General features: G+C 45.1%; 1 protein-coding gene across 1 annotated transcript in view; it reads left to right on the top strand.

Moving 5' to 3' along the window:
• LOC311081536 (NACHT, LRR and PYD domains-containing protein 3-like) overlaps positions 1–16,481 on the top strand; it is a 102,832-nt gene that overhangs the window by 62,546 nt on the left and 23,805 nt on the right. The window contains exon 10 of the mRNA XM_084112081.1: positions 1,420–1,466. Within this exon, the coding sequence (XP_083968207.1) occupies positions 1,420–1,466 (47 nt within the window). The remainder of the gene's footprint in view (positions 1–1,419; positions 1,467–16,481) is intronic.

Raw genomic sequence — 16,481 nt, 5'->3', positions numbered from 1 at the left:
TATCCCACCCCCGCGTCCACTCGGACGAGGAGAGTTAACAAATGTAGCCTTCAGTTTCGCGATATATCCTCCGCGGATTCCTCGTTTCCTCCTTCACTCTCTCTGCGAGATGCTGAGCGGCCACCGGCGGATACCTTGCGAGATGACCGTTTGGAGCGACTCGTAAGATTTGTAGACGGGGCCGTGCATGTCCAAGGTGTTAGAGTTTGTGAATGAGTCCACAGCAGAGATGCAGATGCCCAGGAGCGCTTGACGTGTGTAGACTAGAAGCGTACAGCAGGTTAGAGACACAGCAGACAACCAGAGAAGAAAACACGAGAGCAACAGACGGCAGGCCAAACACTCAGGCGCCATCTTTGTCATGGTAACGTCTCATCTGAGTGTGTGTGTGTGTGTGTGTGTGTGAGTGAGTGTGAGTGTGTGTGTGTGTGTGAGAGAGAGAGAGAGAGTGAGAGAGTGTCTGTGTGTGTGTGAGAGAGAGAGAAAGACAGTGTATGTGTGTGTGTGTGAGTGAGACGTGAGAGTGTGTGAGTGTGAGAGAGAGAATGTGTGTGTGTATGTGTGCGAGTGAGAGTGTGAGTTTGAGAGAGAGAATGTGTGTGTGTTTGTGTGTGTACAGTAAGTGAGAGTGTGTGAGTGTGAGAGAGAGAATGTGTGCGTGTGAGTGTGAGAGAGAGAATGTGTGAGTGTGTGTGTGTGAGAGCAGAGTGAGAGATGTGAATCTCAGGAAAACACTGACGCTGTACAGACTCTTCTCGCACTGCATTCTGGGAGTGACGGAGACCGAGCTGCACTTCCTCACAGAAATACCAACATATCAGAGACCACTATTAGCCCAAATATTAATAACATATTTCCCCAATTTAATCCAACCCAAAAACTCAGTTTCATTCTTGGTGAAGAAGCCATTCATTATAGCTGCAAGATTTGAAGCATCTCCTGAGGGATGACCAGAAACAAGCATCTAATAAACACACACTCACTCACAGCCCAAAAACACACACCCCATCAGACACACACACACGTATATAATGTTCAATTTCTAAGTTCAGTCATTACATGATTTCTGTATGATACTTTTTTATTATTATTATTGATTTATTTTATTTTATTATTGATTTGTGTTATTATATTTTTTGCTTTATCTACCCATTAATATATATAATATTATCTTTTTTATTTAGTTTTATTATTATTTTTATTTTACTCTACATAGATGTACATGTTGTTTTAATGCGTTCGCAATACAACATGTAATTGTCATGCCAATAAAGTTTTCTGAATTGAATATAATTTAATTGAGAGAGAGATTGTGTGAGTGTGTTTGTGTGTGAGTGAGTGTGTGGAGTGTATCGGTTTGTGTGTGTGAGTGTGTGTCTGGTTGTGTGTCTTTACTGATTAACTGTGTGTGTTTTGTAGTGTGGATCATGGAGGAGAGATCAGGATTACAGCTGGACTACACAAATGTACGTCTACACACACACACACACACACACACACACACACACTCTCTCTCTCTCTCTCTCTCTCTCACACACACACAGACACACACACACACACTATCTCTCTCTCTCTCTCTCTCTCTCTCACACACACACACACACACACACAGCACACACACACACTCTCTCTCTCTCTCTCACTCACACACACACACACTAAAGCCCTGCATTTCAGCCCGGGCCCGACGGGCCCCGACTTTTTTACGCCCCTAGGGCCGGGCTTCGGGCCAATTTTCACGTCATAGTTCACATGCGGGCCGGGCCTCGGGCCTTTTTTGGGTTATCCTTCTTTTTATATGTTTAGACATTAATTAAAAAAAATATGAGAAGTTGACGTTGACGATAGAAAAACAAACATAGAAAGACATTTAATAACCTCATAACTTTCATAATCTTATAATTACACTGACATATGATTGACATGACAGTCGCACGCACGCACACACACAGAAGGTTTCCCGTCAGCGGAACCAACGATTCACCTCATGTGCAAATAATGGAGAATATTAAGAGAAAAATCGCGAGTGATAGAACAGAGGTTAAAATCTTCCACTGTGGATGCTATTCTTTTTCTCCACGATGCTCTGTAAGAGACTGTTCTAACTTTTCGTTTGATTGGGCTCTATTTTCGTTTAACTGTTGGAAACTACTGGAAAAAAGAATGGCCATGTTCTGTGGTGCATTTTTGAGGTAAGATAACCTGCAAGGTTTTTTTTTGTTTTTGATTTATTTTATTTAATTTAATTTGTTTAGATTGACTATTGCTCATTTCGTTTGCGAGCGCTGTTGCGAGCAGTCTGAGCCTGCCTCACTATTTCAAAAAATGTTACTCACTGTGGTTTAATAAATAAACATTAAACTAACTAACTGTCTGTGTGATATGCTTGAAGTGTTTTATATCTATGGATTTTATTGTAGCTAAGTAAAGTATTAGCGTTGATTTGAGAGGCTAAATTGATCAAACATGTTTTACTTGCTGTTGGCTGGCTTGCTTGGTCGTCATTTTTTTTTGTCTAAATTAACTTAATAAAGAAATGAAAAGAAAAGAAACATAACTAACAAAACGGACATATTTTAATGGCAGTCTGCCGCTGTGGAAAAAAACAACAACAACAACAAAAAAAACGGGCTCGGGTCGGACTCGGGCTGATAATTCTGATGAGCTGTCGGACACGGGTCGGGCTAGGGCCTGAGCGTCTCGGGCCAGGGCCGGGCTCGGGCCTAGATTTGAGGCCCGTGCAGGGCTCTAACACACACACACACACACACACTCTCTCTCTCTCTCTCTCTCTCTCTCTCTCTCTCTCTCTCTCTCTCACACACACTCACGCACTCACACACACAAGCCGCTTTCCGACCAAGTAGTTACAGGAACTTAGTTCTAGGAACTGTCCACTTCTAAACTACTCTCCCCCAAACTCAGTTTTGCTGTTAGCTTTCGAACTGGCCAAGTGGCCATAGGAACTGGTAGGAGGGGTAAGGGAGTGACGCAAGCACGGTGACTTTTATTTTGACGGAGCGACGGACCTTTATTTTGACGGCGCTGAGAACGCCAGAACAAACAATGCTCGCATTCTCTGTGTTTATTAGTTAGCGATCTGTCTAACAGTACTGTTTAACATGTTATTAGATATAATTGTTATAGAAAGTACACAGTATATGAAAAAAAAGTTATTAGCCTATGCCGTGTGGATGATGTCCAGTGTTGCTAGCTGAGCAGAAATACATAATCATGTTTGGCTTGGTCCCCTCAAAGTTGCGTTGGATTTTCTCTTCAGCATAAAGGTTTAGAGGCCCATCTGTCACTGTTTTCCATGTTTGTATAGTTAGTATCTGAAGTAAATATATAATCTGTGTGTTTACATAGCTGTTTTAAAAATGGCAGGTGCTGGTGTTTTTCGTGCGTTCAGTCAGCGTACACTAACGTCACAAGTAGTTCCTATAGTGCTGGTTTAGACAGGGGGAGGGTGTTGTGAGGTTTTGTGCTTGTGCACGGCTGCGCACGAAGTCTGAGCTGAAGAAGAAGCTGGCTCAAAACCTCACAACACCCTCCCCCTGTCGGTGATTGGTTGGAACACTATTTGTTTTGGTTTTGAGTGGTTGGTGAAACCATTTGTTTTTGTGTGCAGATCTCAGAGCCTAGGCTGCCTACAGAGACGCGTTTTTTTGACGGCATGCTTATGGGGCGGGCAGCTAGCGGATCGTTAGGAAAGATTAGATGAATGTGATAATTTATTTTTGGGCCTGAAATCACTGATACAACCTTTAACGCACCAACACACCTACAACACACAATGGACTATATGCACGGCCACTTCCTGGTTTAGGTAAGCCAGCTCAGTCATTTACGGTCAACTGTGCAAAATCATACATCAGTGATGTACACCGCCTTATTCAGGAAAACTCCAAGGCTTTGTCCAGTAAACGGGGAAAAGGATTTAAGTTGTACATATCCAGTTATATTCATGACTGTGAAGGTAAGTTATCGATTATCAAGACTGCTGTTATGATGTTGTTTATGAAATAGGATCGCTAGTTACAAACAGTTAACGCGTTAACATAGTGTTTAACGTTAGTTGTCAGCATTTGTCAGCATTTAAATGAACAATTACGTGTCTAGGTACGTTGGACTGTTTTGGACCATTTGAAGTTAAACGTGGAAGAACTGTGATCAAGAGGTATGGGCTAATTTTTACATGCTTGGCAATACGAGCCATACACCTTGAAGTTCTTTCGTCTTTAGACACGGACTCCTTCATTAATGGTTTGAGAAGGTTTATAGCGAGACGTGGCCAAGTCCTGGAAATTTGTTCAGACAACGGTACTAATTTTGTGGGTGCCGAACGTGAACTGAGGCAGGCTACTGAGAATCTGAATCATAACCTCATAAATGATGTACTGTTGCAAAAGGGTGTTAAGTGGGTTTTCAATCCCCCAGCAGCATCACACCATGGAGGCGCTTGGGAAAGATTAATTCGATCAGTTCGTAGAGTGCTGAACTCTGTCTTTAAGACTCAGATCCTTGACGAAGAAAGCTTGGCAACGGTATTTTGTGAGGCTGAAGCGATTGTTAACAGTCGTCCAATAACGAAAGCATCTACAGATCCTCAAGATTTGGAGGCATTGACTCCTAATCATCTGCTTTTGCTTAAATCACGGCCGTTATTGCCTCCAGGATTGTTCAAGGAGGAGGATGTTTATTCTTGTCGTCGCTGGAGACAGGTTCAGTACATGTCGGATTTGTTCTGAAAGCGCCGGGTAAAGGAGTACCTTCCTGGACTTCAGGAGCGCCAGAAGTGGAATTCCGTAAAAAGAAACTTTGTTTCAGGAGATCTGGTGGTACTAGTGGATGATATGGCACCTCGCAATACTTGGATTACAGGAAGAATTGTGGATACTGTTCTAGACAAAAATGGACTGGTACGAAGTGTATGGATTAAGACTAAAACTAGCTATCTGAACAGACCAATAACCAAAGTCTGTCTTCTGCAGGAAGCAGAAGGACAGTGAAGATCTTGGGGTGTACTGTTTGAATGGACTTTGTTATTATTGGACTTTAAAGGACTAATAGTTCATTCTTCATATTCTGATTGGTGTTTGTCTCCCACAAGGTAATAGTGGTGGTTAATTATTACTATGAAATAATTGGGGCCGGAATGTAGGAGCCATACATTGGGTTTGATTAGTCTTTTGTGATATTTCTTCTTTCCTTCTATACTGTTGTGTATGTGCACGCGCGGTGTGACGTCATTTGTAACTATGGCACCGTGAGGGGGTGTGGTGTGTATATTAGCGTGTGTGTTCACTTGTGGGACATGGCGGGTTGTTTGGAGCATGGCTGCAGGGTGAGCATGGGGAAAAACTTTCTTTTGACCGTCGTCACTGTCAATGACGTTACTACCATCACTAGGCTATTTGTTACTATGCGCTGTTTGATGTATCTTCACTCGACTGATGGAATGCATCTACCAAAGTAAGTGATTGGTGTTTGTTCTTTCTGCTGGTGAAACGGAGTATATATATATATATATATATATATATATATATATATATATATATATATATATATATATATATATATATATAAGATAAGATCAGATTTAATGCTTTAGTGTGACGCATCTTTAGTATAATCTCCTCGTGTCTTAGCCTGCTGCGGCTTTTGGATTGTTTTTTGAGTATATGCCGCTATAATACATTTTGACCGTTTCTTGGCCTGCAGGTGTTAAAACCACAGCCCGCTTCTCGCCTCATCACTAACTGTGAGGAGGCCTCTTTCTTTCTTCTTAAACCGTGCTAAAAGGTCAACTAAGCAGGCATGGCCTTAACACCTGTTGTTCCACTGAACTCACTCAGAGAGATCATGCTTCTAGCGTTGCAAGTTTCTTTTGCAAGCAATGACATTTAAACTATAAGACATTTCCACAGGGCAAGTTTGTATCAAGTGATTCAAACTTCTCCTGTAAACAGGATATTTCACAATTAGGACATTTAAACTGATTCTCTAACATAACTCCCCTTACAATACTAAGTAATCCTATACAATACTAAAAAATAAGTTTATGCAATCTCTCCATTTGCCTGAGAATTCTCATAATTTGTCGGCTTTGTTAAGTCAGCTCGCTCCGTGGGTGTTGGGTCCTTCTTCTTCCTCTTCTCCGTTTTCTTAGCTTTATGAAGTTCTCTGGCGTGGTCCTCCTGGAGTCGTGCAACTAAAAGATCATCCATAGATATTTCAATTTTGTCAGTTACCTTTGAGACACTGTCAGTTCCCTTTGAAACATGTAAATCATTTAGGAGAGGTTCCAATTTAAGGGATTTATCAGAAGATTTCATATTAAAATCTAGCAACACAACACTATAAATAATTGTAAATCATACACAATAAATGCCATGATCACTAGATTTTAAACAGGTGTCACTATAATGATTTTGTTGATGGTGATCAGCAGCCAGATATTGAAAATGTGGAAGTTACTGCCTTTTGCCTTGGCATGACTTCTCACTTTCTGCTGACAATACAAAGGCAGAGTACAGCATTCATACACACATCACGCTGTAGATAATTAAATTATACTGTTTAAAGTCCAATTTTTAGAACTGTTCACTGTGTACACACACACACACACACTATCTCTCTCTCAAACACACACACACACACTCACACACACACACACACACACTCTCTCTCTCTCTCTCACACACACACACACACACACACACACTCTCTCTCTCACTCACACACACACACACGCTCTCTCACACACACACACACACACACACACTATCTCTCTCTCACTCACACACACACACACACACACACACACACACACACACACACACACTCTCTCTCTCACACACACACTCTCTCTCTCTCTCTCTCTCTCTCACACACACACACACACACTCTCTCTTTCTCACACACACACACAGACACACACACACACTCTTATATACACACTAACACACTTTTACACATACACTCACACACACACATACATACATGTACACACACACACACACACACACTTTCTCATACACACAGGGGCGGACTGGCCATCTGGAGCACCGGGACTTTTCTCTGTCTCTCCGCTGGCCAATGTGGGCCGGTCCACCCGGTACACAAATATATATTTTTTTTTAAATGACGGAAATCATAAAATGACATCTCTACGCAAATGGACGAGTGACTGTGCGTTCACACCGGACGCGAATAGCGCGTCAAATTCGCGCCTGCCGCGTCTAGTTATACGCTTGACCACTTTGTGTTAATTCGCGCGTCGAGCGAAATTGACGCGCGTAAGCAAAAGTTTGAAGCGAAATTTACGCGCGTCAGAGGCGAAATCCGGAGGCGAAAGTTTCGAAAGTTCGGCGGCCATCTTTTTTAGATGTTTATCTGGCATTAGCATTAATCGAGAGAGTCACCGCTCGTATATGCTCTGGAAAGCAGAAACAGCTGCGTAGGGGACATCGTCGCTGTACTCGGGTCCACCAGACCCTCCGGAGGGTTTCAAGAGTTTCACAATTTGCTCCAGGAGCTAGGTTTGGTGGACCTAACGGTGAGGACGCTGACGAGGACAGCGTAGGCCGTATAGGCCTCGGCCTCGAGTGGTCGCTGCCTGACGAGCCTGCGCTCTACAGCCCGGCGCGAGGTTCACCCTCGCCCGCACCCATCTAATCTGTCATTTATTTTTGTTTTGATAATAAATGGAGCAAGCCTCCAAAAGTGAAACCTGTCCTGTGATTTTTGTTTTGTTTTTATACACTAAATTGTGTTTGTTGTCTTTACATTAAATTAATAATGTTTCATATAATCTAGAATAGATATGGAATAAATAGCATTCAATACAAAATGAGTATCTCTCATATATTGAAATCGAGTTTTTATGTGAAAGATTTGCTTTGTTGTGCATTTTAGTCATATTACAAAATAATTTATTGAGGCCAAACATAAAATAACATTATAAACTGTCACTTCACCATGTGACAGCAGCAAGCAGGCTCCTGATTGGTTAACGCGGCGCGAATTGACGCAGAAGTTCAGATTTTTCAACTCGGGCGGCAGACGCGAATTCGCGTCAAACGCGTGAATGCACAAAAAGCATAACATAAAATTATTTGCGCGTAACGCGCTTAATGCACCAGACGCTCAATTCGCGCTCAAGACGCTCTACGCCTAACGCCGGTTTCACACTGCATGCGTTAGCAGAGCGTAAGCAGCGCAGGAGCAGTGCGTATGGTGAGCAGGAGCAGGACACGCGCGTTTTGCTTTCACACTGGCAGCGTTTGTCAGACAGAGTACTCTATAATGGACAAGTTGGCATTGCTTTATTTCATTTTCAAATACATTTAAGAGAAAAGACTTGTCAAGAAACTTATTTTATTAATAATTTCATTTATAACTTTTGGTTCATCTTTGTTTTTATTTTTCGGGCAACAAGTTTGTTTTTGGACATTTGTTTTCTTATTTAATTGCTGTTGGTCATTTGATAGACTGTTAAAAACACAATAGATATCATTAATGCGCTTTTTGGATAAAACTGCGGTGTATTTTGGCCATGATCAATGCATTTGTCACGGTCATGTTCATGTTCTTCTCCCTTCATCTGCCTTCACCTGTGTGTGTGCACTACATTCCCCAGAATCCTCAGTGGCGCACACCTGCACTCACTCTCTCAATCACTAATCATCAGCATCACCTGCACCCCCTCATCAGTCTTACCCTTTATATTCAGCACTCTCCCTTCACTCCTCGTCTGGTCTCGTCTATACACGTCAAATCATGACTCACAGACTCCAGGAACACTTACCCGTTCACTTACCTGAGACGTCATCACCTTCCTTCTGCCTGTCAACCATCTTCATCAATCTTCTATCATCATCATCTGCAAGAAAGAAAGAGAGAAGGACTGTTACATTTCAGCTAAGCATATTCTGATTCTCTGTGTTGTGATTACTCACCTTTTGAATCCAACTCCGTTTCACTCTGCAATTAAAGCATTGAACTTACCATCTTGTCTGTTTCATCTGTGAATCCCTGACAGAAGACCAGACCAACATGCAGAGCCCTACGGAAAATCCTAACCTTTTTCAGATGGGTCGATCACTGGAGGAATATGCAGAGGGTTATCTTGATCTTTTTCAAGACCAGAGTTGGAGTGAAGAGGATCTTAAAATGTATTTTTGGAGTGGTTTGGAGGATCCTCTCGCCCAATTACTACTGCTTGACGATATCCACCGGTTATTCATGGAATTCGTTGATCGCACGCTGTGGGTGTGCGGTTCTTCCCTCTCCGTTGAAATCGTTCAGCCAGATCATCACGTTCAAGCCGAATCAGAGCCAACCGTCTGCCCAACCAAGCTTATGTCTGAGTTTGATGACTTTAGCGATCTACCTCCTCTCATCGGCCCTGAAGAGCCAGTCGCCTGCCCGCCAGAGCCAGAGCCAGAGCCAGAGCCAGAGCCAGTCGCCTGCCCGCCAGAGCCAGAGCCAGAGCCAGTCGCCTGCCCGCCAGAGTCTGTGAGTGTCGTTCTCCCCGAGCCAGAGCCAGAGTTTTCAAAGCCCTCTTCATCGCTGGTCCCGTCCAGCACAAAGCCCTCTTCGCTGGTCCCGTCCAGCACAAAGCCCTCTTCGCTGGTCCCGTCCAGCATAAAGCCCTCTTTGCTGGTCCCGTCCAGCACAAAGCCCTCTTCACAGCTGGTTCCATCCAGCCCAGAACCCTCTTCGCTGCTGGTACCGCCCAGCTCAAAGCCCTCTTCGCCGCTGGTCCCGTCCAGCACAGAGCCCTCTTCACCGCTGGTCCCGTCCAGCACAGAGCCTTCTTCACCGCTGGTCCCGTCCAGCACAGAGCCTTCACCACTGGTCCCGTCCAGCACGGAGCCTTCACCGCTGGTCCCGTCCAGCACAGAGCCTTCACCACTGGTCCCGTCCAGCACGGAGCCTTCACCGCTGGTCCCGTCCAGCACAGAGCCTTCTTCGCCGCTGGTCCCGTCCAGCTCAGAGCCCTCTTCGCCACCAAACCTAGCTCCTGGAGCTTTGTGCTGGGTTCCTGCCCAGCACAAAGCCTTCACCGCTGGTCCTGCCCAGCACAAAGCCTTCACCGCTGGTCCTGCCCAGCACAAAGCCTTCACCGCTGGTCCTGCCCAGTACAAAGCCTTCACCGCTGGTCCCGTCCAGCACAGAGCCTTCTTCACCGCTGGTCCCGTCCAGCACAGAGCCTTCTTCGCCGCTGGTCCCGTCCAGCTCAGAGCCCTCTTCGCCACCAAACCTAGCTCCTGGAGCTTTGTGCTGGGTTCCTGCCCAGCACAAAGCCTTCACCGCTGGTCCTGCCCAGCACAAAGCCTTCACCGCTGGTCCTGCCCAGTACAAAGCCTTCACCGCTGGTCCTGCCGCCCAGCACAAAGCCTTCACCGCTGGTCCTGCCGCCCAGCACCGAGCCCTCATCGCCGCCCAGCACCGAGCCCTCATCGCCGCCCAGCACAGAGCCCTCATCGCCGCCCAGCACAGAGCCCTCATCGCCGCCCAGCACAGAGCCCTCATCGCCGCCCAGCACAGAGCCCTCATCGCCGCCCAGCACAGAGCCCTCTTCGCCGCTGGTTCCGCCCAGCTCAGAGCCCTCTTCGCCGCTGGTTCCGCCCAGCTCAGAGCCCTCATTGCCTCTGGTTTCGCCCAGCTCAGAGCCCTCTTCACCACTGGTTCCGTCCAGCTCAGAGCCCTCTTCGTCGCTGGTCCCGTCCAGCTCAGAGCCCTCTTCGCCGCTGGTCCAGTCCAGCTCAGAGCCCTCTTCGCCGCTGGTCCTGTCCAGCTCTGAGCCCTCTTCGCCGCAGGTCCTGTCCAGCTCAGAGTCCTCTTCGCCGCTGGTCCTGTCCAGTCCAGAGCTGCCTTCGTCACTGGTCCTGTCCAGCCCAGAGCCGCTTTCGCCCCCTGCCTCATCCAGTCCAGTGTTAAAGCCTGATATTTCCCCAATGAAATTTTGGGGGGGGGGGCTATAAGTTGTCCCCGCCATGGCCACCCGAAGGGTCCTCTCCGCCATGGCCGCCCGAAGGGTCCTCACCGCCATGGCCGCCCGAAGGGTCCTCACCGCCGTGGTCGCCTCCTCTGCCTGCACTGCCGTGGCCACCTCCTCAGCCAGCTCCACCTAGGTCACCTGAGCCATCCTGGAGTCTGTCTTCCTGTTCATCCTCCAGTCTCGGACTCCAGGATGCCCACCCCCCCTCCCGTACTCTGCCGTTTACGGCGCGGGACGCGCCTTGCGGGAGGGGGGAGTTATGTCACGGTCATGTTCATGTTCTTCTCCCTTCATCTGCCTTCACCTGTGTGTGTGCACTACATTCCCCAGAATCCTCAGTGGCGCACACCTGCACTCACTCTCTCAATCACTAATCATCAGCATCACCTGCACCCCCTCATCAGTCTTACCCTTTATATTCAGCACTCTCCCTTCACTCCTCGTCTGGTCTCGTCTATACACGTCAATTCATGACTCACAGACTCCCGGAACACTTACCCGTTCACTTACCTGAGACGTCATCACCTTCCTTCTGCCTGTCAACCATCTTCATCAATCTTCTATCATCATCATCTGCAAGAAAGAAAGAGAGAAGGACTGTTACAGCATATTCTGATTCTCTGTGTTGTGATTACTCACCTTTTGAATCCAACTCCGTTTCACTCTGCAATTAAAGCATTGAACTTACCATCTTGTCTGTTTCATCTGTGAATCCCTGACAGCATTGTCACTTTAATTCAGCATAAGCGGCGCAGCAAAAATAGACTCGGCGCCGAAACGATCGCGGCACTGCTGCTCCTGCTCTCCTCCTGCTACGCGCTGCCGCGCCGCCTATGCGTGCGGTGTGAATGCTCTAATATGTTAACATGGGCGCCGAAAAAAATATGCGCTGCTAACGCGTGCAGTGTGAAACCGCCGGTGACACACTGGCTGCGTGGCGTGAGCGTCTCAGCTGCGTGGCGTGTCCGTTTTTATTTCGGCTCCCATGTTAACAGGTTAGAGTTTGCACACTGCCTGTGTGAGATGCGCGTCTCAGGCGAAAAACGCGTGCATGCTAGAAATAGAACCGACGCCTATTTTTCACGCGACACGCAAGCGTGTTGGAAGCGTTTCCAGGCAAAATAGAATAGGAAAAGATGTTTATATGTCATTTTGACACGAATACATATTAATAAATGTCATTTTGATGTTTGAAAGTGTCTAGGTTTTGACATAAATGCAAATATAAATGTCATTAAAAAAAAACAATACAGAATGAAATATTCTATAGCCTATTTTGCCGTCAACACTGCCGACGTTGTCTTTGCTGCTATATTTATGTTTAACATATAGGCCTTCCACAACTCTCTCCCCATATGTCAAATATATCACCAATGAGGCTTATCATATGTCACCTAGCAGCAGCAGCGCCGCGTCAGACACGTTTCTGGTGTGCAAAGACATGGAAAACGCGACGCAGCTGCCACGCACCTGACATGCAACAGAAACGCCACGCTCACGCCACGCATCCAGTGTGTCACCGGCCTTACGGTGTGTGTCCACTTCAACGGCAAAAGTCTGCTCAGTGCCGCTGGCAACGCTGTCATGTCTCCGCTTTGGGGTGTGTCTGTTGCGAGTGTGTTTAATCTAAGTTTTTTTTCAACACACGGACAGTATAATCATCAGCGATGCACGCGATTACATTTAGAAATAGACAAGCTTTGTTTCCAAATGCACCAAGGAAAGATCCTTTCAATTTTATAAACTTTTATAAACCCAGCCAATATAATCACAATGAACACATCCAAAATGAAATATTTAACATATATAAACTGCAAAGCGTCTAATTTGTAAACAAAATGATTTACGCATTAAATCCAGCATAAACTCTGGCACAATTTGCATATTTTTAAACTCTCAAAACAGACGTCACATCCCGAACCTCACAGCAATTGGCTGCCGACCGCGTTTTTCGCTTGATATTTGCATAAAATCGAGAACTGCCCAACCTTTTGACGCTCTCGGTCGCTCTCAACGCTTTCTCCGGTCCGCTGTCAATCCCAAAATGCACTGCGCGAGCGTGAAGCTCGACTTCCATAGGAATGAATTGAAAACGCTCGCTCCGCTCCGCTCGCACCGTGCCAGTGGACACGCACCGTTACCCCTCATTTACACTGCACACGTCTGCGGCGCATTACGGCTCCGACAAGGTTTTATTCCGTCCTCCACGCGGTGCCAACTCACACCGGGAGCATATCAGAAGCGGAGCGACTGGATGCGTGAGACCACGTGATGTGCCTGTCCGACGTGTTTTTCGTGTTTTTCAATACGTTTGGGAGTCTGCACAGGGTGTTTATTTTGAAATTGACAGGGTTTTTTGACTTTTATTTTGTATTTCCGGTGCGACTTGGACGCGCGTCCGTCAAAAATAGACTAGGCGCCTATATTTAGCGAAGCGGCGTGGAGAGCTAGCCTGGCTCTGCCCTCCTACGTACTTCCACTCAATTTGATTTCCCTTCAGTACTACATATGGGATTGTGGTGTATTCTTTGGTTTTCTCCGGTCAATTTTTTACCGGTCCAATCAGCGAACAGAGCGAGTGGCTGAGAATGATGACGTTGAGGTTGTGCGCTAGTTTGAGTCGTCATACGTCATGACCAAATGTTAGCGATTGGTTTTGGCAGATCCAGAGTGACTCTGAGCAGATCCAATAGTTTTAAACTTCAACAGAGTTCCCGCCTTCAAGGAAGTTAACGCTTGTCAATGGAGAGTGGCCAGACTCTCTGTACAAATGTGAGCCCAAATGGTTAACACCTCAAAAAGCTTACCCACGAGTCCAATGACGAGGGGAGGGGTTGCTTCAAAGTAGCAAACAAATGTAGTAAAAGCTGCATAACATTGTTAACTTGTCTTAAGTTATTTTTGTTTTTTCTACATTCTTTTCAAAATGTCCGTGCTTGCCACAGTAAGAACAACTGGCTTCTCTAGGACTTTTGCGTTTCTTTTGCTTCTCTGAGTTGACCATAACAGAAACTGCTGCAATTCTTACTCTCTCTTTGACATCAGAGTCTCTTTCCCAAGTAACTAAACTGTCCAAGTTGTCTTGCAGGGTTCTCGTACACCATGTGATGTTTAAGTAAGGCAACGCCTTTCTGTGTTCTGGCAAAAGACAATGAAACCATGTGTGAACCAAAGGGCCATTATCACCTAACACCTTCTCTGGAGTGTCTGCAATTCCACTGTACGCTGCAGCTGACTGACAGAATCGTTCTGTGTACTCACAAACAGTTTCACCCTTCTTCTGTACACAATTGGTAATTTTCGACCAATTGATTTTGGGTCCTAAGATATTCTTTAGGATTTTCAAAACACCTTCTCTCAAATCGCCTTTACTGGCATGTTGTAGTTCAGAAGTAACAGCCGACTCAAAATTGTTGAATTCAGATTCAGTTAGAATTTGTGATATCAGCTGTGTAACTTCTGCCAACGACATGTCATAAAGTCGCATTTTACTGATCAATGCTCTTCTAAATTCAGAAAAATTTGTGCGTGCTGAGGGTAAGCTCTGGGATAGTCTCTCTATATCTTTAGGACCTAAAGATGTTTTGACTGCTTGTGGCTGCAGTATGGGGGTTGCAGATCGAACTGGATCAACCCCTTTTTCCCGGTTCTGAGCCTTTTGTCTAGCTCCACACACTTCAACTGCATAAACATCTTTCAATCCAGCATTGACACTGTTCTCTATACTATAGAAAAACTGTAAGTCAGGATAAGTTTCATCTGACTGTTGGTTTTCTGAGTGACATTTGGTTGAGGCTTTGTTACAGCCCACCTTTTTAAGACAGGACACTTGAGTCTGCAATTGTTTGTTCTGTTCTTTTAACTTATCAATACACTGAGCTTGTTCTTGTGCAATAGATAAGCTAAATTCTCTGTGAAAGAAGATAATACCTTTCACATTTTTCTTCCTGATACATGCACCCAATAATTTCTTACAATCTTCAATTGAGCATACTTTGTCTGCATCAATGCCAAATTTCTTTGTCAAATTCAATCTGACTTTCTCAGTCACGATTGAGTCCATGTGCTCTCTTAACAAAGACTTAAACTCATTGTCTGTCCATAACGGGCTAGCTAATCCACCTTTCTCTGTTGTGGGAATCAGCCTAGTATTCCTTCTAACCATTTTGTGAGTTGCTTTGTTACCACACAAACAGACACTAAAAACTTCTCTCTACTGTCTACAACAGAGGGTACAATCTTATTAGCACATGACGCTAATCTTCTCTAGCTTACAGAGGATAGGTCTTCTCTAGCAAGAGGATACACACAATATTAACATGTAACTGTTAATCTTCCCTGCCTGAACAACAGAGGATAAATTTCATCTCTAAAAGAAAACTTTTTTAGAGGATAAACTTAGTTAACAAAACCCTGCAGCTGTTTGTTAACTTCTTCTCTGTCGGCGCAGAGGAAAACAAATTTGTACTGGTCTGCATCGGTTCTTTGAATAGAGTGAAACTCACAGAATCGTTGGTTGTACAGAAAACATTCGTCTGGAACTCAGTCAGCTTTGTTGAGATCTTTGAGCTTGAAGTTTCAAGATTCAGTCTGGAACTCAGTCAGGCTTTGAGATCTTTTTGGAGCTTGAAGTTTTCAATCTGGAGAAAGCTGGAAAGATTCAGTCTGGCAATCTTTGTCAGATCTTTTGTTGAGCTTGAAGTTTCAATCTTCAGATCTGGAAAAGTTCGTTCTTTGTTTCTTGAAGTTTCAAGGTTCCGTCTGGAAAATTCATTCTTTGTTGAGTTTCAGTTTCTCCATCCGGGTCGCGGCACCATCTGTTGGAAAGTTTTCTTTCATCGAAGCAAGAACCAGGAGAAAATTGGGATCACGTTCAAGAAGTTATTCTTTATTGAGGACTTTGCGTTGACATGGCTGCAGTTCTTCCAAAATCTAAAACTAATACAGTATGCATTGTGGCTATATACATTCCAAGGGGGAGGGATTACATAGAGGTGGAGACTCTGAATAAAGCATGCAAATGAAGTGGGAACACACCCTACTCTGAGAGCACCACCAGTCCAATTGAATCAGCATAACTATTCAAATGCTGATACTGGCCAGGAACTCTGGTTCCAAGAGCCATCCCAGAGCCATCAAAGACAAAAGGTGAAAGTCAATCAACCTAACGATTCAACGTCTGGGCTCCGAAAAGTGAGAATCTCAGTGATCTGACTCATTTAAAACACAATAGAGAAAACAGGTCTGGCAGGAAAGGAGACTCTTGCTGGAGACTCAATAATCATCTGAAATCAGTCTACTAAACTTTATCAGCTTATATACTATTGCAGTGGAAAAACTAAATTAAACATTTAATAAATTTGTAATCCAACATGACCAACACCCGGACTCCCTACCAGTACCTGAGCCAGTGAAGAGGACGGCAATCAGACTGAACCGGTACACTGAAATCAAATCAGTCGTAGCATTA

Source organism: Abramis brama (assembly GCF_963993115.1).
Source record: "Abramis brama genome assembly, chromosome: 4".
Lineage (NCBI taxonomy): Eukaryota > Metazoa > Chordata > Actinopteri > Cypriniformes > Leuciscidae > Abramis > Abramis brama.
This window is presented reverse-complemented; position numbering and strand designations above follow the sequence as displayed.